Here is a 24,860-nt window from a genome sequence, read left to right on the forward strand (position 1 = left end):
CAGACATACTGATTGTCAACGTGGGGCAGGAGTAGGAGCCCCCCCAAGTCACTCCTACTGGCCCCCCCCCCCGGGGAAGGGACCTACCTCCTTCCCTGTTTCTGGCCACAACCCCCCTCCCCCCCCCCCACCCCAGCACCAGCTTCTCATACATTCAGTAGCGCCTCCAGGGAAGTGTCCCCCTCCCCCCACCCAGGAGTTCCCAGGGCAGGAATTACTGTCCCCCTTTATGGACGGTGTCTATGTCACGTGCCCTGCCCTCTCCCAGCCCTGTAGACCCGCAACTAGGAGAAGGGGTAGGGGCTCCCCACCCCTACCCTCCCCAAGTCTAAGCAGGGAGGAGGCTGGATGAGGTATGTGTGTTATGAGTGATAGGACGGGGAATACTGAGATGGAGAGGTGGGTGGTGGGGGCGGGGTAGTGGTCATGGCTCTGGCACCCCCTTGTCCTGGCCTGGACCCCTCATCCTGTTCTCAGCAGCCCCTCCTCCCACCAATACTGCACCTACTGCCCCACCCTGCCTGCCCTAGTGCCCCGGGCCAATACTGGGGGAGACATGCTAAGCACCCACGTCAAGGGCATCCCCCTCATTAGCACCAATGGCCCCCAGGAGAGGGCCCTGTCCCCGACTTCCACAGCAGGGACTGGGACAGCTGCCGCTCTAGAGCAGGTTCATGGCATTCCTGAGTCCCCCCCTCTCCTCCCCTCCCACGTGTACTCGCTTGCACATTCACGCAGAGAAATGCACACATACACCGCACATCACTCCGAGTGAGGGGGAGGGGTCAGGGGAGGAGTAGGGAATCACAGCTCATAAGATTGGGGAGGGGTGTGGGGATTCCAAGTGCCTATAAGAGGCCAAGCCTCTCTGAGGCCTTTTCTCCACCATGTCCATGGCTGAGAATGGGGACTGAGGAGCAGAGGTGGGGCTGGAAGGATGGAGGAGACAAAAGACAGGTCAGGAGTTCCACTGGGCCCCCAGGGGCAGGGAGAGGAGGGTACGAGAGGGCTTGCCCATAGGAAAGGAGGAATACAGAAATCAGAGCCCCAGGAGAGAGGCGGGGGAGACAAAGACGGCGTGTGTAGCCCGCCTGCCCAAGGGGGCGGGACAGGCACACGCACAGGCGACAGTGGGTGCTCCTCCAGGCACCCCTCCGTGGGAACACCTGAACGGCAGGGAAAGGACATGCCCTGCTGGGCAGCATAGCATTTTGTGTGTGTGTGTAGGGGCTGCGGCAGGCTGAGGGTCAGGGTGGGATGGCAGGTTCCCCACTGCTTAAGACATTTTTGCCCCAATAGTGCAAAGCGCAGGAAGCCCTGGCACCCCTCCCCCCCACCCCATTCCCCATGGCTTCCGGGGGCATCTATGTCCACCCATCCATCCCTGCCGACGTACAGCCCTGAGCCCAGGGCCCTCTGGTCTGCTCTGTCCCTCCCCACCCTCCCCTTGCCCCACCCATGGGAGAGCTACCTCCTCTGTCCCTCTCCCATGCAGAGGGGGCAATAGCCAAAGGGAAGAGGAGGAAGGCAGCCACCCAAATGCAGACCGACAGAGTGCTCCTCACCGGGAAGGTGGGAGGTGGCTCAAGCCAAAGTCCCTGAATTAGAGAAAAGAGGAGGGGGAACGGGTCCCAGGGGCAGAGCGGCGGCTGGCCCAAAGAGCTTCAAAGAAAAAAAAAAAAGGAGGAGCACCAACCGCCCCCTCCCCCGGAGCCCCAACTAAGTGCTATTAATCTAAGCGCCCCCTTCCTTGGTGCCCACCCGCCTGCCCGCCTGCCCGCCCGCCCGCCTAGGGTCTGGGTTAGTGCGTGGAAGTGGGAGGAGAAGAGGAGGAGGGCAGAAGAGGAGGGAGTTAGAGAGAGCCCAGAAGACACATGGGAAACAGAGTCCTAAGAGGGTGGAGGCTCTGGGAGAAGCTCAAGCACCCCCCTCCTCGCCCCTAGTGCAGCAGCATCTGGATTGTAGCTAATACTGCAGGATGTGAGGAGGGCGGGAGCCTGAGCCACAGTTTTTCCTGTGTGGGTGCCAAGGTGCGGAAGGAGTTGGGGGGTGGGGACAGGGAGAGGCCCCTGGGGCTGGGCACTTGAAAGGGGAGCTGTGCAGGCAGCAGGGCAGGCTGGTGAGGGGCCAGCTGGCATCCAGCGTGAGAGGTAGATGGAACTCAGCGGGCACGAGTGGCAGAGAGCAGAGGGAGTCCTGGGGTGGGGGTGCCAAAGGGGCACAGAGGGAGGGGCAAGGCAAGGGGGGGGTGGCCAGGACCCTGTTGTGTTAACTCACAGCTCTGATCGGCAGCCCTACCCTTAGGGACCTTGTGTGGGGGGCAGTTCTCTCTGACTGGGGGGGGAGGGGCAGCTCTCAAAGTGCATGGGTGGGGGTAGGGGGATCCTCCCCTCTGGCCAGCCTCAGTTAATAACTTAATATTATCTCTCTCTCTCTCTATCAATCGCTCGCTCTCTCTTTTTTTCTTTTTCTCTCTGTCTAGTTTTTCTTCATTTATCTTCTCCCCTTGCCTGGTTTCCAAAGTGCAGTTAGAATGACTATAATTTTTAACCTCCGAGGAGGAGCCAAGCCAAGCCCTTCTTTGCACCCAGGCATCTGGGGAAGCAGAGAGGCCCTTAGCCTGTAGCCTGAAGGGGGAATCTAGGCCAAGGAACTGGACAGGGGGCTCTTGTGTGTGTGTAGGGGGTGAGTTGAGGGTATTCCCCCCTCAACGTTCCTGTCCCCTACAGTCAAGATGGCTTGTCCCCTCTTAGTTCTCCCTCCTTTCCCCTACCTTCTTAGAGGACACGGTCCCCCTCCCAGCCTCCCACACTGTCCTTTTCATAGCAAGTTCATTTGTTTGCCCTGTCCCAGGGCTGGAGGTTCTGAGGAGGGACGGGGTAGTGCGGGTGTGTGTGGGAGCTGAATCTATCCGAGGATGAGAGGAAGGAGAGAAGAGGTGTGGGGGTCTCCCTCAGCCCCCAGCTCTGCCCCTTCTCTCCAGGCTCCTCCCCACCAGCTCCGCACACCCTCTGGCCGTCTGAGGCTTTAGACTTCCTGATCCTCAAAGACCTCGAGGAAGAGTGGGGGGAAGAGTTCGGTGGGGCACTCGACTTTCATGTGGAGGAAGCGGCTGGCGTGGCAGGCCCCGATCATGCGGAGGTCAGTCACCTTCATCAGCAGCTTGGGCCAGAAGTGCGGAATGTTGTGTTTGCGGTGGTTGACGTAGTGCTCGAACGCCAGCAGGTACGCCTCCTGACTCTTCTCGATCTTGTCCACACACAGCAGGCCCGAGCGGTCTGCGGGAAAGGAGAGGCATGAGGGTGAGTGGGGACAGGGAGACCGAGGACAGAGGAGAGGCGCTGAGTGTAGGAAAACACGCTCAGGGGGCATGTCATGTGTAGGAGGAACAACTCGATGGCAGCGGGAGGGGGACCGAAGAGGGGAGGAAGCAAAAAAGACAGAGGGACAGAGAGGTGGGAAGGGAGAAAACTCTGAGACAGGACAGGGCTGGGGGCAGACCGAAGGGTTGGCGGTCAGAGAAGTGGGGTGGGAATAAGTATAGAGACGGGCTGGAAGGGGGCAGGGGAGAGGGGACAGCGGATGGACCAGGATGAGAGAGATGGCTTGGATGACAGAGGTAAGCTTGTGGGAGGCAGAGGTGGGCTTGTTGCGGGGGGCGGGGGCGGGTAGAGAGAGACTAGGATTGAGTATGGAAGAGGAGAACAGCCCTCCCAGCCAACCAACAGGTACCTGTTGACATTAGCAGCACAGCCTGCAGTAGAGCCACTTCTGTGTCATCCAGGTTAAAGGCAGAGAGTGACTTGCCCAATTCAAAGATGGCGTCGGAGACTACGCCCAGGCCGCCATTCTTGAGCTGCTCTCGCTTGACGGCCATCTCCCCGCTCAGTGTCAGGGTGTCGCTCTCAGGGTCATAGCGGACAGCAGCCCGTAGGGACATGATCTCCATGCAGCACCCCTTCAGGAGGATGATCTGGTCTTCGCAAGGCAGCTGTGGAGTGGCAGGGCCACAGGAACACTCAGCAGGCCCCTCCCCAAGAGCATCCCCTGGGGATGCCCCCTGGGAGCTGCGAGGCCCCCATTGGCCTCAGCCAGCAACAAGTACTCTGAAGAGCTAACCTTGCATTGGGCCACAGACACGCCCTATTTCTGGAAATCCCATAGTTATCCTATCATTATCTCCATTCCCACCGCAGATGAGGAAATTGAGATACCAGGGAGTTAGGTAACACAGCTGGTATGGCAGCCTGCCCCCAGTTGGTGCTCTTCAAGGTGGGAACTTCCAGGCCTAGAGTTGGGATCGGCATGGAGGCTTGTGGAGGAGAGGGGCTGGGAGGGGCTGGGAGGGGCTGGGAGGGGCTGGGAGGGCCTGGGCGGCACTGCAGAGACTGGGCACTCGGAGCCTGCCCGTTCCTTAGGGATCAGGTAGCTCGGAGTGAGTGTGTGAGGGTATGTGTGTGCTGGGTGTGTGTTGACCTAAAGGAATTGCTCCATGTCCAGAGAAACTCAGAGGAGCATGTGCTAGGACTGAGTGACCTGGGGAGCAGGTCCAGATTTCCCTGCAGTGTGTCACCATGTCTCCCCTCCCATCTGCTACTCACCTCGGAGAACATGGGCAGTTTTTTGGCAAAGTCCACCACACGAGTGATGGCCGGGGTGATGATCTTGGTAAACTCGCTGAAGGCCTCTAGGTCCACCTTGTCTCCGTCCGGCATGGAGACGATGGGTGACTGGCCAATGTCATCCGGCTAGAGGGAGAGACGGGGGTCAGCTGGGGCTGCAGACCCCTTTCAATCGCCAAGGCCCCCTGCCCACCAGGGGGAGCTCCAAGGCAGCTTGGGGAAGAGACACCGCCAGTACCTGGGACTGCTATGTCCTAGGCCTAAGGTTTCTCCTTCACCTTGGAGCAGAGAACAGACCAGGGCCAGAGCTCCAGGTCTGCTAGTATAACAATGATCATAGCGGTAGAAGAAGTAATGTCATAATAATAGAAGCTGTATTTATTGAGTCTTCAATATGTGGGCAGGCATTAGGTTACATATTTTACATATATTATCTCATTTAATCTTCACCACAACCGTATAAGATATTATAATTATCTCCATTTCACAGGCGAGGAAACTGAGGCATAGGGCAGCTAACTGATAAGCCCAAGGTCCCATGACTAGTAAGTTACAGAACCAGGTAGTCTGATTCCTGACCATTACACACACAGGTGCTTGGTATCAGAGCCCGTGTGCTTAACAGCACACCATCCCACCCGCTGGCATTCGCTACCAGAGACCACACGCCAGCTTCCAGCCTTCCCTGACCACACACAGCCAACTGTCCCTCTCCTCTCAAGCTGACCATTCACCTGGCACCCAGGTTTGCCAGGGCCTAACACAATGCCTGGCACCCAGCAGGTACCCCAAAATACTGCTACATGACTGTGTCCTCCCCCTCTCCTCCCAGTGACTGTGCGCAGGGAAAAGAGGAGCGGTTGCCGCTGCTGGAAATTCGATGAGGAAGGCAAGGCCCTGTCCTCACGTAGCTTCCAATCGGATGGAATAGGCAGGACCCAGGCAGGACATGTACACGTGTACAAATCAAAACCACCAAGGTGTGGGGAGTATCAGCTTTGGGTTAGATTAAACTAAGAGGGCTTCCTGGAAGAGGCAAGCCTCTGAGCTCGCTCACTTCTCCCTGGCACCTGGCTGCTGCTCCCTCCCATCCCACTCTCCCCTTACCAGGAATTTCCGTCTCTGCTTCCAGTGGCTGCCCTGGGCATTTGTGCTGCGATGGGCCTCCGTGGCAACATGGATCAGATCCCACTCTTCGGGAGTGGGCTCTGGTCGCTGCTGCAGTGATCGGATCATCTCCTCCTTCCGCCGCCGCTCCCGGTTCTGCTCAATCAGCTTACGCTTGGCCACCCGCTTTGAGTCATCTAGAACCACTGTCAACAATAGGAAGACATGTGCCCTTTGCATGGCGCTCTCCACAGCCCTCTTAGAAACTACTCTCCCCACTGTACAGGCTGGGGAAACTGAAGGCCAGAGAGGTGGAGTGGCTTCCAAATCCCCTAGCAGCGGGGTGGTGCAACCTGGACCATGATAATCACTGGGGTCTCAACTCCACTTTGGGCTGATCCAGAGGCATGGCAGGTTCTGGTGTAAAGGGATATGGTGATAGCAGTTACTAAGAGACCCTGCCACCCAATCCCTAGGCAATAAAAGACGTCCTCTCTCACCCAGAAGTGGGGTGTCCCCTCTGGTAGTCAGGAACCCTGTGCTAGGGTGGGGTGCTCAGGGCTTCTTCCTACCCAACGACTCCCTCTAAGGCCTGGAGTGGGGAAAGGCAGGTAAGCACTGGGGCTCGCAGAACCCAGAGGAATCCTGTTTCCTTTTCCCCAGGGATGAGGGCAGCAGGGACCAAGACTCTAAACATACATTTCGCCATCAGCCCGACCTGCATGGTCACTCTGCCCTGTGGGCCCTGAGGGCACTCTGGAAGGGAGCTGCCATCACTGAACTCACTCCCGCCCCCAGCCACCTGGCCTGAGACCCCCCCGCCCACCCCCTTACAGTCCATGGCCATGCCCACGGAGATGCACTTCTTAAAGCGGCACAGCTGGCACTGGTTGCGGGTGATCTTATCGATGACACAGCAGCTGTCATATTTGCAGGAGTAGGTGGGATGTAGGTTCTTCTGAATTGTGCGGCGAAAGAAGCCCTGGGGTGGGGGAGATGGAACATGTTGTGATCACAACCTCCCCTTCCTGAACTAACCACGCAGCTCCCTGGGGAATGGGGGATCAGCGAGGGAACCTGGCATGCCCCTGACACAGCAGGCCCAGGATCGCTGGGCTCTGCCGGGACTCAGGAGGACCTTAGGCACACACGCCCTCAGCTCCCCCGGCTGCTAAGGGGTGGGGGTACATGGGTGGGGGGTGGCAGAGGTGGGGATGATGAGGAAGTACAGAGAGCTGGGCCTGGGATGGTGTGAGGCCCCGTGAAGCCTGAGGAATAGCAGCATCGGAAGTCCAATTAATACCTGATTTCCATCTTTTGCTAAATGACTCTAAAACAACAGTGACTCCAAAACCATTCTCATACGTGCTGCCTGCTGCCCATGCAGGTGGAGCTCATGAAATGAGACAGGGGTGGGAGGTTGTCAAAAAGTCAAAATAAGGCATTTTGTATGAATTCTAGTAGCTTTAAAACAAAAATTTCAGTTCTGTACATCACATTGAATGCTCATTATGTGCCAGGCGCTTATAAGCCTTCCTTTTCTTTGATGCATCAGCACATGTAACACTCGTGTGAACACCATGAGGTAGGAGCTGTCCCTCCATTTTGCTGACTAGAAAACTAAAGCTTGGAGAGATTTAGCAACTTGTCCAAAGTTGCTTTATTTGCTTAAATTGCCCAAATGGCTAAGTGGGCACCAGAGCCAGAACTGGTCCTGAGGTATGGGACGCCAAGGTCTGAGCTCTCAGATTCTGGGGTGCATTAAAACCACCTAGGGTGCTTACCAAAAGCACAGATTCCTGGGCCTCATCTAGGCCTACAACATTAAACTCTCTAGGGGTGGGGTCAGGCATCTCTGTCCTTTTGAGAGGCTCCTCCGGAATGCAGGTGTCCTTGAGAGTCAGGCTCCTTGGTCTATGTTACACTGTTTGTACTGCTCCCTGAGACACTGTTATGGGATTCTAAATCCCTGATGGTCTTGGTTTGGTTGACACCAAGAAAGAAAAGAACTTCAAGCCTTTATATATATTTTTCAGAACGGCGGGGGGGCTGAGGTGGGCAGGCAGAGAGGGAAACATCAATTTGTTGTTTCACTTCTCTATGCATTCACTGGTTGCTTCTTGTATGTGCCCTGCCTGGGCATAAGACCTGCAACCTTACAACATTCTAACAGAGCTACCTGGCCAGGGCCCCTTAATATATTTTTAAATATTTCTGTTTCTTGGAAAATTTTACATTTTCAGGAGATAATGATCCTAGAAAAACCACAGAGGTTGAAACATCCAAAGTGAAACCTAATTAAGCCTCCGCAAGTCAATGACCTTGTCCCCTCTGCCCAGGGAGACCCTGCCATCCTCTTCTTCACTGGGCCCCACCACGCCGCCCCCCACCCGCCCACCCTGCACTGGGTCTCACCCTTTCAGGTGCAGTGGAAGCAACTGGGGAACTTATTTAAAGGCAGATTCCTGGGCTCCACCATAAAAAGGTTCTGCTGGGGTTGGGATGAGGCCTAGGGATCTGCATTTACCTAGTACTGCAGGTGGTCAGACCATATTTTGAAAAACGCTGATGTTGGTTTTAACTGATGTCTGTCTCTCTGGTAGGCTGTGAGCAGCTTGGGGACAAAGCATACTACACCCCTCACACCTAATACACTGAACAGATGAATGATGGCTGACATTTTGAGTGTTTCCTTTGCGTCTGTCACTGTTTCATTTTTTACATTTTTAATAAAGTATTTTTTTATTTATTAATTTCAGGAAGAGAAACCAATTTTTGTTCTATTTATTTATGCATTCATTGCTTGATTCTTTTTCTTTTTCTTTTTTAATTTTTAAAAAAAGATTTTATTTATTTTCAGAGAGAGGAGAAGGGAAGGAGAGAGGGAGAGAAACATCAATCCATTGCCTCTCACACACCCCCAACTGGGGACCTGGCCCACAACCCGGGCATGTGACCTGACTGGGAATCGAACCTGCAACCTTCCAGTTCGCAGGTTGGCACTGAATCCATTAAGCCACATGAGCCAGGGCACCTGGTTGACTGTTACATGTACCCTGACTGGGGATCGAACCCCAGAACCTTTTTTGTATCTGGGACGATGCTCTAACCAACTAAGCTGCCTGGTCAGGGCAGGGCCATCACGGTTTTAAATACTCCGTGAATGATCTCATTTAATTCTCCCAACAACTCTATGAGGTAGGTGACATGAATATTCCCATTTTATATATGAAGAAACCAAGGCTCAGAGAGATTAGGCATGTTACCTATAAAAGGCAGAGCAGGGATTATCAATGAATGAATGAATGAATGAATGAATGAATGAATGAATAAGAGAAGAGAAATGATGATGTAACAAGTGGGCTTTAGGTTACATGTTTATAGAGCCATCTGGTGTGCTGGGTGCTGAAGACCTTAAAAGGAATGAGATGGGGGCTCAGGTGGTGGGGGAGGGGCAGGAGCTGGCTGGTCCATACCTTGCAGCCCTCACAAGTGATGCAGCGGTAGTGATAACCGGTTGCCTTGTCCCCACACACGACACACTGCTCGTCTTTGTCCAGGTAACTAGGGATATACCCTGGGAGGGAGGAAGGGAGGCAGGCAGGCAGGCATGGCTTGGGCTCCCAGCAGAGAGGTTTCTACACTTTCTGCATCCCCCAACTTTTTCTTCCTGGCCCATCCCCTAGCCCAGCTTCCCTGAAGGGTAGAATCCTAGAGATACATTAAAGGTTATCTTGTCCATCCCCTTCCCTAAGAATATGGAAGAGCAAATGTCAGCAACTCATCTCAGGGGATACTGCCCCTCAGCCCTTTAACTCAGGCCCTGATTCTGGGGCAGGGGTGGGGGTCTCAAGCAAGGGGGTCATGGGAGAAGGGAAGAAGCCCTTTCTGACCTAACCCATCTGCAAGGCTGGGCCAGGCCCACATCACCCGTCTCACCTGCAGACAAGTCCATCCCAAGCCCTCTAGGAGGCTCTTCCTGTAGGACACAGGAGCTGCTGGTACATGCCCAGGCTCCAGAAGAGCCATGGTCTGGCTTGGTGGGGTTCAGGGCAGGGAGGAAGGGCACAGGTAGCCAGGCTCACCTGACATGCTGGTTTTCAGGGAACATTGGCCGTTCTTTCTTTTTCGCTTTCCATCTGGTGACCTGGCACTGGATGGGGACAAAGTGGGCAGAATCACAGCGCAGTCTTTGGGCAGCCCCCTTCTCATCCAACAGGCTTATGCAAGCCCCCAGGCCTGACTCCTTGCATTTCATGTCCTCATTCTACCTCCCATCCTCAGGTCAGCTGACAAAATAAGAAAGGTCCAGCTATCTAGACGCTTCAGAGAGGGAGATATAGGGTTTGGCTGGGGTACAAGCATGTTCCAGAGCCCCAACACACAAGCACGCACGCATGCACACGCACACATTCTAAAACCTTAAACACCCATAGTCTACAAGATAGCCACACTAAATATGTGTGGCTATCTTGTAGATTATACATGCAGTACATGTGTAAGTACATGTGTAGATTATACCCTCAGTACATGACACATGCAGAAAGAATCTTCAGGACATGCTTAAAGCTATATAACCTTTGGAACACACATATATAGATGCAACACAAGACCACTGCATATGAAACTATGCAGTCTTCAGTATAAACCCAAGCATGGTAAATAAGCATCAGGATCTACATATCTACGCAACTTTCAGGGCATTCTCAAATGTGTTATATGACTTCTAGGATATGTCCATGTGTTACGCAACCCTCTGGACAGATGCCTAACAATATCACCCCCCAGAAAACATGTTGTTGCTTGATTTCTAGGACATATACTCATGCTAATAACCACAGTGACTGAAAACATATAGTGCCTCGCAACTAGAACCTAGAACCAAGAATGTGGCAATAGGAAAGGACTTCCAGAGTCACCCTGTCCACGGTATCCACTTAAGAGAGCAACAAAAAGAGGTCCCACTTGTGCCTGCTGACCAGTGAAATCAGAGTCAGGACACGGACACTGACCCCCTCAATGCAAGGTATTAGTAAACCATGGCCACTGCACATATGTGTTGCCTGCCTCTCCACATACATGTTACATAACCTTAGCACACACAGGTTACATAAGCTTTCCACATGCATGCACGGATTGTATAACCTCCCACACCCATCCTGCGCGGGGCATGTTGCAGGGCCCCTCCCCCTGATGCAGCTCCCAACATACTGACACAGTGACCTTGGTCAGGGACACAAAGACAGCTCTGTGTTCCACGCTCCCTAGGGAATACCCCTGTATGATTTCTATGACATTTGGAAAGTCAGACCCCTCTCCCTCCTCCAGGAGGGGAGGGTGTGGCGGCACTCTGAGCCGCCTAGACCCCAGTTGAGCTGACGGTCTCCAGCAATCATTAGATTTAGTCTTTGGGTGCACTCCCAAGGACAGCCACAAGGTGGCGCAGAGACATGGGGGAGGGGAGGGGAGGGGAGGCTGAAGGGGAGGGGCTGCAGTTCTTGGGGGACCCGGAACCAGGATTCCAGCCTTTCTCTGGTTAGGAGCAGACTCTTCCAGATTCACAGAAATCTGGGCAAGGAGGTACAGAGGTTGTCAGTGAGAGCTACGCAGTGACACGCCAATCTTCTTTTTCAGCGCCTCCTCTGGAGCAAGGCTTTGGGAAGGGGAAACTCCAGGTATTCTACCCACTGCCAGCTCCATCCACTTCCTACACCCCTCCAGAGACCCAGTCTTGGGCCTCAGGGCTTTGCCTGGCCAGGCCTCTGGCCTCCTGGCTCAGGATCTGGTCTCCTAGGCAACAGCCACTCTGCTCCCCAGAACACTCCATCCCCCACCCTCTCCCTGGCCATAGACACAGACTGTGCCCAGCTCCAGGGGCACCACGCCAACTGGCACAGAGTTCTGTGCCACTTGGAGTTAATGGGAGAGGTAGAGACCCTCTGGGCCCGACTCTAATTCATATCACAGGTAGCCCATTCCTAGCAGTGAGTGTAGGGCTGATGCCTCCTCCATGTGTGCACAAAATCTTTACTTGGCATTCACTTCTGCTTCCTGGGAGGAGCCCCCTGGCAGTGCCCGCCCTTGCCCATGAACAAGGAAGAGCTTGTGGGGCTCCCAAAAGGTTCCAAATATAAGTGTGGGCTGTGACAGACAGTTACTAGTGCATGTGACATGACTGCTCACGGCTAACCCTGAACAGTCACGTCACATGCGCTGTGGCTTGTGGACTACAGTTTAGTGGTCAGATGTGAACAGGTCAGCAGGGGGCGGAGGCAAATGGAAGGCTGTCAGCGTTTCACGTGCTCCGATGAGGGTGGCTGAGGGGACACTGGGGGCATTTGAGACTGCCCAGCACTGTCACGGGGGGGACTGCATGCCTGCTTTGTGTCACTTCTCTGCTCTAGATCACTTCCCCACTCCAAAATGGGTACCTCTCCACCCAGGTGCCTAATTCTCTGTCACACGTGAACACGACCTCATCTCCTGGGCAAAGGTAGGCAGCAGGCTTGCTGGCCTTCCACCCTCCCCCCGCCCGAAAAGGCCCAGGCGCAGCTCTTTGGCCCAGGCAGGCGGCCATGCCTGCCACGTAGGAGCTGACGCGACCTTGTCGCTGGGCCCGTTACCTGTTCTCCTCTGGGTCTGACCCACACTCCACCTTGCTTGGCTTCTGTTCCATTCACTTCAATTCCATCCAGGATGCCCTCCAGCACGCCAAGAGACTGGGGTGGGCACACTGGCCCCCCCGGCACACCCACAGGCCGCCCACCCCCCGCCACCCAGGCCTAGGGCACAGCACCCATGGTGCCCGCCTCAGCACTTGGCCTTTCACACCATGCCCTGCGCCCCAAGGGGGGTGGGCGGTGAGATGGGCCAGGGAGTGGCAGGTGGTAGTGCTGGGGGGAAAGCTGGGGGAGTCCTGGGCTGGGGGAGTAGCTTCAGAGTCTTGTCCTGTCCAGAGGTCCCTGCAGAGAGAGGAGAAAGGCAGGGATAAGGTGGCACCCTTGTGGGATGGGTGGATAGGAGTCCTTTGGTGGCAACATTTTGGGCTCTTGGGGCTCATAACAAGATGGTGGTGGGCATGGAGGGCAAGCACATGGCGAGAACGAGGATAAGCCCTCAGCTCAGCGGGTTTTAGCAGGCAAAACTGGAGATCCATGTCCTAAGCCCCAGACACGGAAATGGACGGAGGGAAAGAATGAGCTCATCCATGCACCATGTCTAAATTCTGACATTCAGTCAAGTATCTCCCCCTTAACAAGTGTCTATTAAACACTTGCGATTGTTACCACCTATCTAGCCAAGTTTTCATAAAACTCGCCACACTATAGGGCAAGAGGGGACCAGCGATGATCAGTTTTTAGCCCAGGCAGGGGAGGTGCGTGTGAAGGGAGGGTGGGGTGTGGGCCTGGAGGCAGGGGTCGTGAATGGCCACCTGAGCGCCTTAATGGAGAGAGGCCCTGAAACCGTGGGGCGCTAAGCTCCCCTGCTGCTGGCTGAGTTAGGGCTCTCTGCCCCCAGCCTTCCAAGGACTCCGCAGCTGTCCACAGAAGGTCCCCAGTCATACTTCCCAGCTGGGGACCAGTCATCCCAGTGGGTTTAGCTGAGTTGCCACCCACCAGGATGGCCAGGGGAAGGGGAAAGGAAACTAATACTTGCTAACTGAAGCGACCCTATGTGCCCTCCGAGGTGGGCAGTGGAACTTCACAGGTGAGGACACTGAGTCTCAGACAGCTTGGTCATCCGCTCAAGTTCACAAAGCTAGTGAGCAGGTGGCTCAGGGACTAAAATCTCACAGCGTGGCTTGCCGGCTAGCCGGGTTCCACTCCCTGGGGTGTGAGGCAGTGCCAGCCTGGGCCCACCGCTCCCTCCACACTGCACCTCTGACCACAGGCTCCAGACCTGAAGCTTACTGTCTGTACACACAGGCAGGTGTGGGCATGTTCTGGGGGGCCAAAGGGTGCAGCTCCCAACACACAACCTTCATCAAGTGGCTGCCGCATCAGAGGCCTCGCCCCTGGGCCCTCCACCCCGCCCCCAAGAACTGATAAGCAGCCAGGGTGGGCGGGGAACGGTGAGATAAGTGAGGCCACTGGGCAGGGCCGGGCAGGGCCGTGGGACAGGCCTCCTCACGCAGGTGAGCCCCCAGTGTAGGGAGTGTGGCAGGAGGACAGCAGGGTGGCTCGTTCTGCCTCTGATACCTCCACAGACCAGGACTGGGCACTGGGGGCTGGACAGGAGACTGGGGGGGTGTGAGCAGGGAGCCTTAGCCCAGAGAGCCGTCAAGAAAGTAGGTCAAGTTTTTCTTGGCTTGTGGAGAAATTCCTGTTATAAATTTATAATGGCGTAGCCAGCCTGAAGGGGTGGAGGTGGGGGGAGAAGTAGGAGTGGGTGGGGATGCCCAGGGACGGGGCACTGGGGCCTGCTGTTCTCAGCCAGGGCGGTGAGGGTAGGGGGCCAGGGCAGTCGTCAGGCTGGGCTGGACAATAGAGGGCTATTTTCTGTTGCCTGTTTCCACTTCTGTCCGTGCCCAACAAGGCTTCCTTGGGTCTGTCTGCCTGTATCTGAATGTCTCTCTCTCTCTCTGAGTGTCTCCCCATCTCCCCCCGAGGCTGTGCCTCGGTGCTTGGCACACCCTGGCTGCGGTGCTGCCCCCGCCTGTCTCCTGCCCACCTGGCACGCTGCCACCACTTGTTTACAGAGGCTGGAAAAATCCACTCGCCAGCAGGAGGCCCAAGTGCCCCTGGGGAGGGGAGGAGACAGGCACAGGAGTGGGCATGCTGAGAGAGGGGCAGCCCCGGGGTGCAGTCCCCAGGGGCAGACGAGGAGGGCCAGGGTGTGTGTGAATGGGTGTTAGCAGCTGTGGGCCAGGCCAGACCCGGACGCCAGCAGCAGCCACAGGCCATGGGCCATTCCTGCCCCCAGCCATCGCTCTGGAGGACCCCCTCCTCCCTCATCCCTGCTACTGCCAGTTGCTACAGGGCACACCTGGGGCAGTGCCAACCTAAGCCACCATGTTTATTTTCCCTTCCCCCTCCCCAGGCCAGCCTTAACTCCAAATGTGCCTGGGCACTGCCAAGGGCTCGCACGTGCCCGTCGTGGGAGGGGAAGGCTCTCTCTCTGCCCCGTCTCTGGGCTGAGCTGGGTGGTGCCCTGGTGCCCGGTGGTGTAACCCAGGCTACACTGGGCCCCGGCAGTGAGCAGTGGAGAAAGGCACTGTCCTGACTGCTTAGGAGACCTTTGCCTGGTCCTCAGCAAGAAGTTGGAACCCCTGGGAATTCCTTGTCATCTCTCTAGGGACGCTGAGATGACACAGAGCAAGCCGAGGGCCAGCATTCGGGGAGGCACATACCATGTGAGCCTGTGTTAGCTGTGGGCAGAGAACGGTCAGCAGGGAAGGGGGCGTGGGGCAGGGATGCCCACCCTAAAGGGCAGCCTGTCACCCCTCCTCCTGGAGTCCTGCTCAGTTCCCCCAGCTCCCTCCCTCCTTGCACATCACCTGCAGAGGAGAGGCTCAGCCCCAAGGAGGCGGAGGGGGTGGAGCTATGGGGTTCTGAGCCTAGGTTGGACAGTCCTGGACAGAAGGACGGCAAGACCCACCTGTCAGCTGGCCTGGCCACCCACTCCTTCTTTGTCAGATAAGAGCTGCCGGGTGGCAGTGTGGGCAAGGTGCCCGTGGTGGGGGAAGCATTTCATTAAGCTTAAGTGCTTCTGCAATGGGGGGACAGAGACAAGCGCCCAATGCGGCATCCACAGGCACCATGCCAGGTTCCCACTGCCAGACTCTCCCACTCTGCAGTCCTGCAGACCCAAGGGGCTTTCCCAAAGGACTCCTGGCACTGCCGGACCCCTCTGCCCCCGGAACCTAGCCCCCAGTTCTAAACACACTGCTCTCCTGGGTGTCTGCTCTTGCCTTTGGCCCCACCTGTCTAGGGCCCCTAAACTTTGTCCTTAATGCTCCAAAGGAAGCCCAACCCTCCTCTTTGCCAACCACAGAGGGAAAGACACACTCATAGAGAGGGGGCCCAGAAAAGGGGAGAAAAACGGGAGGACAGGGGTAAAAGAGATTATGGGGGAAGAGGGGAAGAAAGATGAGGAGGGGTAAGAACAAAGAGCTGCGAAGGGATGGGGTAGAGCAGGGGATGCCCACGAAGTAGAAGGAAAGGAAGAAAGGCGGCAATGAGATGGGGAGCGGGGTGGGAGAGAGGGGTGAGGTAGAGCGAAGGACAGATAAGGGGAGGAGGAGAGAAAAATGGAGGAGGAGAGAAAATGGAGGGGGAGACAAAGAAAGAAAGGTAACAAAGAAAGATGGGTGGGGGGGGTTACTTCATGCCCTGCTTAAGTCCCACCCCACGGAGGCTGGGGGAGGGGGTGGTAGAACTGGTTTCCACGGTGACAGCTGGTTCTTGGTGGCCTGGCATGTGGGCTATTAATAGTGCTGTGGGTAGGTTCACACCTCCCTCTCCCCTTCCCCTTTGCCTACTGCTAGGATGGGGGGAGATACTACCCCCTCCAACTCCCAATGATCTGGCATTGATGCCCTGACCCCACACCGTGGGAGCCAAGAAGGGTGATGCTGAGGGGCCCCGGTGGCTCCTGTAGCCCAAACATACACACAAGCATGCACAGGCAAACACAGGCATCTGTGTGCAGACTGCGCCGGTGCCAGCGTGGGCTCCATGGACAGCCTCGAGCACCAGCAGCCCCTGGGCGTCTGGCGATGGTAGAGGCTGCGGCAGCAACACAAGCCCTACATGGAGGGGTAGATGTCCCCCAGGGCTGGGACCGCCTTTTCTCTTCCCAGATCCCCCCTGTTCTATTCTCAGGTGTGGACTGAGCGGGACTGCCCCACCCAACTCACTGTTATCCTAGTGCCAGGAAAGAGAGGAGTGAAGGCGGGAAGGAAGGTACTAGTTGGCAGGTGTGAGATGGCAGTGAAGTACACAGACACAGGCACCAGCTTGGCAAGAGGGAGGGAGGGTGGGAGGGAGGCAGCACTCCTTGGTCGGCCCTCTCTGGGCCCCCATGAGATGGGATTCTGGAGCTTAAGGACAGTGACCCTTGTGTCTGATCTCCAAGCCACTGCAGGACCCTGGAGGCTAGAGAATGGGAGATGGGGGTGGGGGATATCGGATCAACAAAGGATCCTCTCCCCCAAAAGAATAGAACAGGAAACTCCCCCCTGTAGGTCAGAGACAGAAGGACATAAACAGCAGCCTTGACTTGGGCCAGATGCCCAGTGTTAACAACAAAGACTGTGCTTCCCCCCCAACATAACCTCACCCACCTGCTGCTCTCCTCTCTCTCCTCCTACCCCAGGCCAGCTCCAGTCAGGCATCAAGGTGGTTGCCCAGGTCTAGAGGTCACCCCCATGCCCAGCTCCTTCCCTGCCAACCCCCAGAACTTCGTGTCCCCTGACCCAATTCCCCTGAGGAATGGAGGTGGGAAATCCAAGCAGCCAAGAGAGCAGAGCTAGGAGCACCCCCAACTGGGCATGGCACATTCTCCCCACCCTCCCCCCAGCAGCCAGGGGTAATTGGAGCTGGGTACTGGGGCAGCTGAAGGCTGGAGGCATGAATGTCACGGGGCCAAGGCGCTCACTGCAGATGGTATCTGGGCACAGGGCTTGGGGTCCTCTTTTCCCAACTCCCCTCTTCCAAGGAAAGAGAAAGAGGCCATAGAGAGGAATTGTCCCCAAGCCCTGGGGAGCACCGCCCAGGAAGGAAGGAAGGAAGGAAATGGTGGAAGGGAAAGGCAAGGATGTTCTTCTCCCAGGCACCCCAGGGAGGTGGAAGCTAGCCCCCACTGAGGGAGGGAGGGTGGGAGAGAGAGAGAGGAAGGAGGGAGGGAGAGAGGAAGGAGGGAGAGAGAGGGTAGAGGGAGGAGGAGAGCGAGGAAAAGAATGGGGAAAAATTAAGAAGTGCTCGTGCGCGCGCGCGCGCCTGCATGCGCGCGCACGCATGCAGTGGAGTCTCTGGCACACACACGGACACGTGCAGACACACACACTCACCCCGCATGCGCAGAACAGCGAGCTCCGCGTACCGTTGCACAGATATTCAGAGCCCTCAGCGGCCCACACATGCACAAAACACGCACACATGGATGCGCGCACAACACGCCCACTCACTGATGTGTACAAAAATGCTGATAGCCACCGAATCCTCCTCGCGTTCCCCTTTCCCCGCCCACGCGCCTGGGTAAAAGAGAAAATGAAACAGGCAACTAAGGCTCTTCGAGCCAAGAGCTCATCTCTCCCTTGCAAGAAGAGGAGGAGGAGGAAGAGGAGGTGGGTTGGGGGCTTGGTCCAGTCATGCTGCACGTTGCTACTTCTGGAGGGTGTGGCTGCGCTTTTGGCCCTAATCTTTAACTCCAGTCCCTGGTCCCCAGACTGAATGCTCACTCCCAAGGTGGGGGAGCAACAGTAGCATTTTCTGGGGACCACTAAGTTTCATCTCGCTACCCTTGTGTACCCAGAGAACTTCTGACCCCTCCCTCTAGGCTGCCTCATACAAGTGCATATAAAAGTGAGGTCCCCTTTGGAAGCCCTGCCTTAGCCTGCCAGGGAGGAGGGCAGCACCATGTGCCTGAAAACCATATGCTCTCTACCACACATGAGCCCCAGATGCCTCTGTGAGAGACTAACTGTCACTGGTTCCAGCAGCATGTGTATCTCCACCCCGGAGCATGCCAAGCCCTGGGAGGACAGGGGAATCCACAGGCGTTGCTTACCACGCCAGGATGGAACATGGATTGAACACAGGTGTCACGTCATGGTATGTTATTTACCCTCACTCTGAGTGAGGCAGGCGTCATTGTCCCCATATGATGAAAACTCAGGCCCAAAGTCAGCCACTGGTGAATGGCAACAACCCAGCCGCCTACTCCAAGTCAGTGCTCTGTCTGCTGTGACCACGCTTGCCTCTCCCCCAAGACCTACAAAAGCCCCCCAAGCACCTTTGCAGCCAGGAAAACTACAGTTGAGACTGACTCCCCAGTGGCTGACCACAGGGCATTCCCCCCGCCCCCATTGTCCTTGCTGCAGCTGGAAGGGGAGGGGCTAAATAAAAGGGATTTGCAGGAGAGAAGAATCTTATCACTGGATTCACAGAGGGAAAAGGCAGCCCAGGACACACCCTGGATCTCCAGGCGCCACGCCTACCACACTGATCCTTACTCAGTGCCACCACCCTTCACATGAATGCCCCCGCCGTGCAGAGGTGGGGAATCCGGTGTCTGTCGGCCAGGGTTGGGTCCTGGTTGACTGGTCAATGGTAGGTAGCTGGGTTGCTGGCTCCCCAGGAGAGAGGAAGGGTGCTATAGTCCACAAGTAAGAGGGGTTGGGGAGAGAAGCCTGCTTTCCTTGTTATTACCCATCCCTGTGCTCCCAGTGCTCAGACTTGTCCCAACAGAGATTCAGTGATGCCCAAACATTCATGCATGTGTCCCTGACTGGGGAGGTGTGTCCCAGGCTGAAATGCCAAGGGCTCCCTTTAAAAAGCAGGTACAAATTGAGGTTCAGAGGAGCTCCAGGTTGCAAAAACTTGTCAAGGAGAAAATGGTGACACAAAAGCTAAGGGGTCTAGAGATTAGGGACCCACAGTGCCCACCCCCCCCAACCCCATATCACTCTTGTTCCTGCAATGTCTAGGAGCTCCAGTTCTCCACCAAGCTTCTCCAAGAAATCCAGGGAACCCCAGACCCACAGGTTTCCTCATTGTAACAGCTAATAAATACACTGATTGTTATGCACCAGGCACTTTTTAAAGCATTTTATATAACCTAAATCCTCTGATCCTCAAAAGGCCAAATGGAGAATGTATAATCATTCCCATTTGACAGATAATGCAAGGGAGAGGCTAAATTCTTTGCCTAAGGTTAAACAAATAGCAAGTGGCATTGCTGTGATTCAAACCCAGGCAATCTAGCTCCAGAAAAAAGGTCATGCTCTTAAACATAACCTGCTAGAAGAATGATACCCTGGTCCTTCATCCAGTTATGTGCTCCCTGTGACCTAGCCTCCGTTTCCCCTTTTGTAGCAGCCCGTGGATTCTCTATAATACAATCACTACCCGTGCCTCTTCACTCGAACAGGCCATAGCTAGAGGGGAGCAAGGCAGGAACACTTGGTGTCCCCTGCTCAGATTCACTCTCTGGAAGAGTTGCCCATTCTGCCACCCTGGCCTGGAGACCGCACGCGTGGGAGAGGGCCTTGCTCAGCCCTGCACATAGTCTGGGCAGCTGTACCTCAGAAACAGTCCCTGAGGCTGGGCAAAGAGGACACAGCTGTTGGGCATCTCTGAGGTGGGTCTCAGCTGCCAGGGGTGTGGAGAATGGCCACTGCGGGTCCTGCCAACTCCTGACACTGCCCATGGGGGTGAGCCTCTCAGTGGTGAGTGTGGTGGGAAGCTCCTCACTGGCTTGGCTGGGGCTAGGTTGCTATGATGTGCACACCCAGGGCTTCCACCAATCTGGTGTCTCCTGGCTAAGCCTGCCAGCCTGAGAGGTCAGCATGGGTAGTAGGTGACCCCTTCCCTACCCCCCATCCCCAGCCCCCAAAACTCTCTGGCCTGCAGCTGCAGCATTAAGGAAGTGCAGGATGTCCTGAGCAGCCAGCTGAGCCCCCCACCCCCCACCCCAACCTCTCCATGACCCCAGAGGCAGGGCAGGCAGGGACTGGGGGGCGGGGTTTGAGTATTAACAACCGGAAAACTATGAAGAACATCACTGCCAGTTCCCAGCTCTGAGAAAGGAGGTTGTGGCAGAAACAGACAAGAACAGGGGTAGACAGACGGGGGTAGTGACAGGGTGAGAGTTAGAGTCTGGCAGAGAAACAAGGAGAGCGAATCAGACACAGCAAGACAGAGCAACAGAGAGACCGCGTTAGAGAGAAATTCCAAGTCAAAAATACACATCACTCACCCAGACACTCACCAGCATACAGCCTCCTAAGGAAGGCTTCCAAGTTTAGACAGGAGGGCAGAGGTGGAAAAAGGGGCCACACTCAGGGTGAGAGGCAGGAACTCAGCTGAGGGTGAGTGAACTGCCCCAGGAAAGGCTCAGACAAAGGCTCCCAGCAGGGGCAGATAGATTCCCCCCTCCCACTTGCTTTTAGGGTGGGATAGAGACCCTAGCACCCCCTTCCCCCAGCAGCCAGGATAATTCCAGCTGCTGGAAGTTACTGGACACTGCTTCAGGCCCATGACTCGGCCCTCTGGAACCCCCCTGCCCCTACTCTCTTTGCTCTAGTTTCTTTGGAAAAAAAAAAAAAAAAAGGCTGAGCCTTACCCTTAAGGAAGAAGACAGAAGGAAGCTTAAGGGAAAAAGTCCATGACTCTGTGTGCATCTAGGGGTGTGCCTGACTGCATAGCTAGAGTGTATGTGTGTCTGGGATTGTCTAGACACAGCTGTTGGTGTGGACCTGAGCCTTCTGCACCTGAGTCCCTGGGACTGTGTGCAAATGAGTGCACCTGTGCCTGGAGTTCCCACAGTCAATCAATTAACAAACAAGTATTTACAGAGCACTTCCTGTGCTAGGCTCTGGGTGGGATCCATAGCTCTCGGAGTGATTCTGTCAGGTCTCAAGCTCACCATCTAGCAGGGTGGGAGGACAAACCATAGAGACCTAGAACATTATCATGAATGCATGCCTTGCACCATTATGCAGGAGAGTCTTTTCATATGAACAAATTTAATTTTCTTGGGAGCAGGGGTTTTGTTGTATACAGAACCTCAGCGATCCACAGTCGGAGTCCAAGAAAATACTTGTTGCTAAGCTGTGTATACATGTGTTGATGTGTAACCACGTTTGCGTCTGACTGAGTGACAGTGACTGTCACCGAAGGCAGGTGATGATGCCTGTGTGACTGGGCTCATGTGAGCACGTGTGTGCCTGTGAGTGACAGGGTCTTTTGTAATGTACGGCTGTGTGCAATTGCCCTGCGTTCATGCAGGAGTGTGATAGTGACTTTTTCTATGTGATAGCAACTCCTCCTTGCCCCCCCCCCGTGTGTGACAGCATCTGCGTGTGACCCTGTTCATGGATATGTGCATGGGTCAGTCTCCTGTGGGTGTGTCCCACCCCTCTGAGCTCCCCGGTGCAGCAGCAGCCAGCCTCTTCCCTTGTCCCTGTGTGGGTGTGTCCAGCAGCTCCTGTCCTTGAGTCTGCCTGGGTGTCCCTGGCTGTGCATGTGGCTGTCTGTGTGGGCATATCTCGGTGTCTGCATGTCACATTTGCTTTCCCCCTCATCTTGGACAACAGCCCCTTTCGTTCCTTCCCCCTCCTGGGGCCAGAGCCATTATTGAAGAGTGGGTTCCCATCCCCCTGGCTTTCCTTCTGGGACCTCCACCCTGGAAACGGTGGCCTTTCCATTGCCCTATCATTCCCCCCTTCCCAGGCCTTTCTTTCACACCGGACAAGGGAGGGCCCCAGGCAGAGAAGGGGCACCAGAGACACGTTGCAAGGGGAGGGAAAAGGGGGGGGGGCACGCACAACACAGGTCCATTCCTCCTCCTCTTCCCCAACCGCCCTAGCTTGCAACTGTCCTAATCATCTAGGGACCCTCAAATACACTCCCCCCACCCCCAGCCGCGTTTTTGCAATTAGGAGTGTTGCAACCAGAGAGCCATGCTCAACTGGGGAGGCGGGTGAAGTTGGTGGGTTGGGGGGAGGACTTCCCTCTCCCCGGGCCCGTGCAAGCACACTCCCCACCCTACTCACACTGCCCTCCGCAGCTGGAGGCAGCTTTGCAAAGGCCACTCGGCCTCGGCCTCCGAGGCTAGGGGTGGGGGCTGGGGGGGGCAGGCCTCCAGCGCACCGTAAGTAAACAAACCGCGGCGCGGCGGGCGGGGGCGCTCGGGCGGCGGGCAGCGGGGCCGGGCCCGGGAATGCGCAGCAGACGGGCCGGACAGAGGCCAGGCGGGCCCTCGAGGGGGAGGCCTGGACGCCATCTCCGCTGGCAAACCTCGGGGCCCACCGACCTCCTAGCAACACCTCCCTTCCCAAGGGCGTAAGTTGCAAGCTCCCAGGCTGTGACAGGGTCACCGGGGCGGCGGGGCAGGCAGAGGCTTACGGCAGGTACCCCCGGGCGCCCCCAGACCGCCGGGGAGCTGGCCAGAGAGCCCCACGGCTTTGCATAATCAATCGCAAGATATTTGCATATTAATGCCCCGTCGCTCCCTTCTCCTTACCTCGGCGTGGTGTGCTGGACCGGGCTGGGCAGCGACGCGGGGTCTCAGCGCCCCGTGCGGGGGGCGTCCATGGGGGGCCGGTGGGGCCCGGGCCGCCCGCCTCCTGCGCCCGGGTGTGAGTGCGAGTGAGCGCGGGGGGGCGGGGGGCGAGTGTGGCGGCCCCGCGGCTCCTCCGGCAGAGGCGGCGGCCGCTCTTGGCTCCTCCCTTCCCCGCCCCACTCCGGCTGGGGCTCTCACTCGGCGCGCCCGGCCGGCTCGCGGCTGCTCCCTGCAGGCCGCCTCGCCGCCGCCGGCCCGTGGCCCCCGCTCCCCGCCGCGCCCCGGGACCTGGGCCAGCCAGCCACCCGGCCGCCCCTCGCCGCCCCCGCCCCCATCCCGCTCGGACTCGCCCTCCCCACTCCAGGCGTCTCCGGCAGGAGTGGAACTTGGTGACATATTTTGAAAAAAATGTCATTTAAAAAATAGTCTTTGCTTGCTGAAAGAATGGGAGGTTTGGGGGTTTGCATTGTGGGGATGGAAATGGGAGTATCGACGAGCCGCCTGCACCTTATTAAGTAGCAAGAAAGATTAAATACCAAACCCTTGGATGTTTAGAGTTTGTTTCTGCGTTCGGGTCTTTCTGTGCCAGTAACTCACTGTGTGACCTTGAGCAAATCACCCCCGCTCTCGGGGGCAGAGGTTCCTCAGCCTTAAAATGCGAGCGTTGGGCAGGTGACCTCTGAGGTCACTTTATGTTTTTGATCCTTTCGGAGTTTTATTTCCCATTATTTCCCTTCACCTTTCATTTCTAAGCTCCACTGCCTCCCCTTTCCAATGTCGCCCTCTTCCAATAGAGGCTCTTTCTATTCACTGTCACCAGCCATTTCCTCAACGATCTGGTCCCCTTGCTGAGCTGGGGAGGGGGCAAGGCTTGCCCTACCCCCTCAGCTCTCACCTTCGCAGAGGTGGTATTTCCACCTGTGTTTGTCCCCACCGGAATCCACATGGTACGAGGGCCAATCTAAGGCGGAAGGCAGGCTGCACAAAAATGGATCCCCTTCCCCACAGGAGAAGTCTCCACCATCTAGCCCCACATCCATGCACACACACCTGCATTCACGGACATAAAACCAACCCAGTGACGCCAGAGCCCCTTTCATCTCGGGATCTCCCAGCACCAGGCAGAGCTCTAATTACCCCAGCACCCCCTCTGGCCCCACCGGTTCCCCTGATGTCATTAGCCCAGTTTTACCAGCGGGGGCCACAGCCTTCCCACGGCTTTCAGGGCGGGGCACTGTCTCCACAGTCAGCTCTCGGAGGGGGGTGTGTGTGTGTGAAGGAGAGCTGTTCTGCTAATCACCCAGTTTACCCTGAAAAGAAAATCACTTGCTAACTGTGGGGTTCTGACCAACAGCCTGAGTTGGGCTGCCCTGGCTCATCTCAGTCTCAGCCACCTGCATCCTCAGCTCTGTTGCAGCCGTTTCTCTTACAGGGGGCACTGGGGTTTGCAGTGCATGGGGGGGGGAGAGGGTACCTGTCTTGGGACCCACTGGGGTCATGGGGAGGAGAAGGGCAGCTGGGCTGAAACCCAGGGGCTGCAGAGCAGAGAGATGGTGATGAGGGGTATGCAGGGGGTGGAGGGAGCCTGCAGTGTTCAGTAGAGGCAGCTGCAGTGGGGAATCGAGGCTGCAGTGTGCAGAGTCAGCATGCAGTAAGTGAACCTGTGGGTTGGGCCTGGGCTCAGAGTGGACATGCAACAGCTGCACTGTGGGGCAGGAGGCTGTATCGTGTAGAATCACGGCAGTGTTCAGCATGTGGCGCGCTCAGGGTGGCTGTCGGACATCGATGCCACCTCCTCAGTGATCAGGCTTGGCTGGAACTCTTAGGAGCAAGGTTGTGGTGTGCATTGGGCAGGGTGCATGCTCTACCCTGTATGGAAATGATCTCTTGGGACAGGGCTGCCCA

At 56.4% G+C, this 24,860-nt stretch overlaps 2 protein-coding genes across 3 annotated transcripts in view; one reads left to right on the forward strand and one right to left on the reverse strand.

Annotated features, from left to right (window-relative positions):
* Positions 1-1,761: 1,761 nt before the first annotated feature.
* THRA (thyroid hormone receptor alpha) lies at positions 1,762-23,125 on the reverse strand. The gene is made up of 10 exons (XM_054593852.1): positions 22,917-23,125; positions 17,857-17,922; positions 12,353-12,691; positions 9,815-9,882; positions 9,206-9,306; positions 6,564-6,711; positions 5,730-5,935; positions 4,602-4,748; positions 3,733-3,991; positions 1,762-3,278 (listed from the first exon to the last, which is right to left on the reverse strand). The coding sequence occupies exons 3-10, from the start codon at positions 12,403-12,405 to the stop codon at positions 3,028-3,030; spliced, it is 1,233 nt and encodes a 410-aa protein (XP_054449827.1). The 5' UTR covers positions 12,406-12,691; positions 17,857-17,922; positions 22,917-23,125; the 3' UTR covers positions 1,762-3,027.
* Positions 22,608-24,860, forward strand: part of MED24 (mediator complex subunit 24) — a 31,515-nt gene continuing 29,262 nt past the window's right edge. For both annotated transcript variants that reach the window (XM_054593820.1, XM_054593822.1), the window contains exon 1: positions 22,608-22,735. The gene's annotated coding sequence lies outside the window, so the exon portion shown is untranslated. The remainder of the gene's footprint in view (positions 22,736-24,860) is intronic.

Source organism: Pteronotus mesoamericanus, unplaced genomic scaffold (genome assembly GCF_021234165.1).
Source record: "Pteronotus mesoamericanus isolate MK-2021 breed Mesoamerican mustached bat unplaced genomic scaffold, CSHL_Meso_final scaffold_476, whole genome shotgun sequence".
Taxonomy (NCBI): Eukaryota; Metazoa; Chordata; class Mammalia; order Chiroptera; family Mormoopidae; genus Pteronotus; species Pteronotus mesoamericanus.

Excerpts from the sequence above, each read along its gene's own strand:
- THRA (XM_054593852.1), bottom strand. The coding sequence starts at position 12,405 with ATGGAACAGAAGCCAAGCAAGGTGGAGTGTGGGTCAGACCCAGAGGAG. Across the intron at positions 9,883-12,352 it reads TCAGACCCAGAGGAGAACAG|TGCCAGGTCACCAGATGGAA; the intron begins GTAACGGGCCCA and ends GTCCCCATCCAG. Across the intron at positions 9,307-9,814 it reads CCTGAAAACCAGCATGTCAG|GGTATATCCCTAGTTACCTG; the intron begins GTGAGCCTGGCT and ends CCTCCCTCCCAG.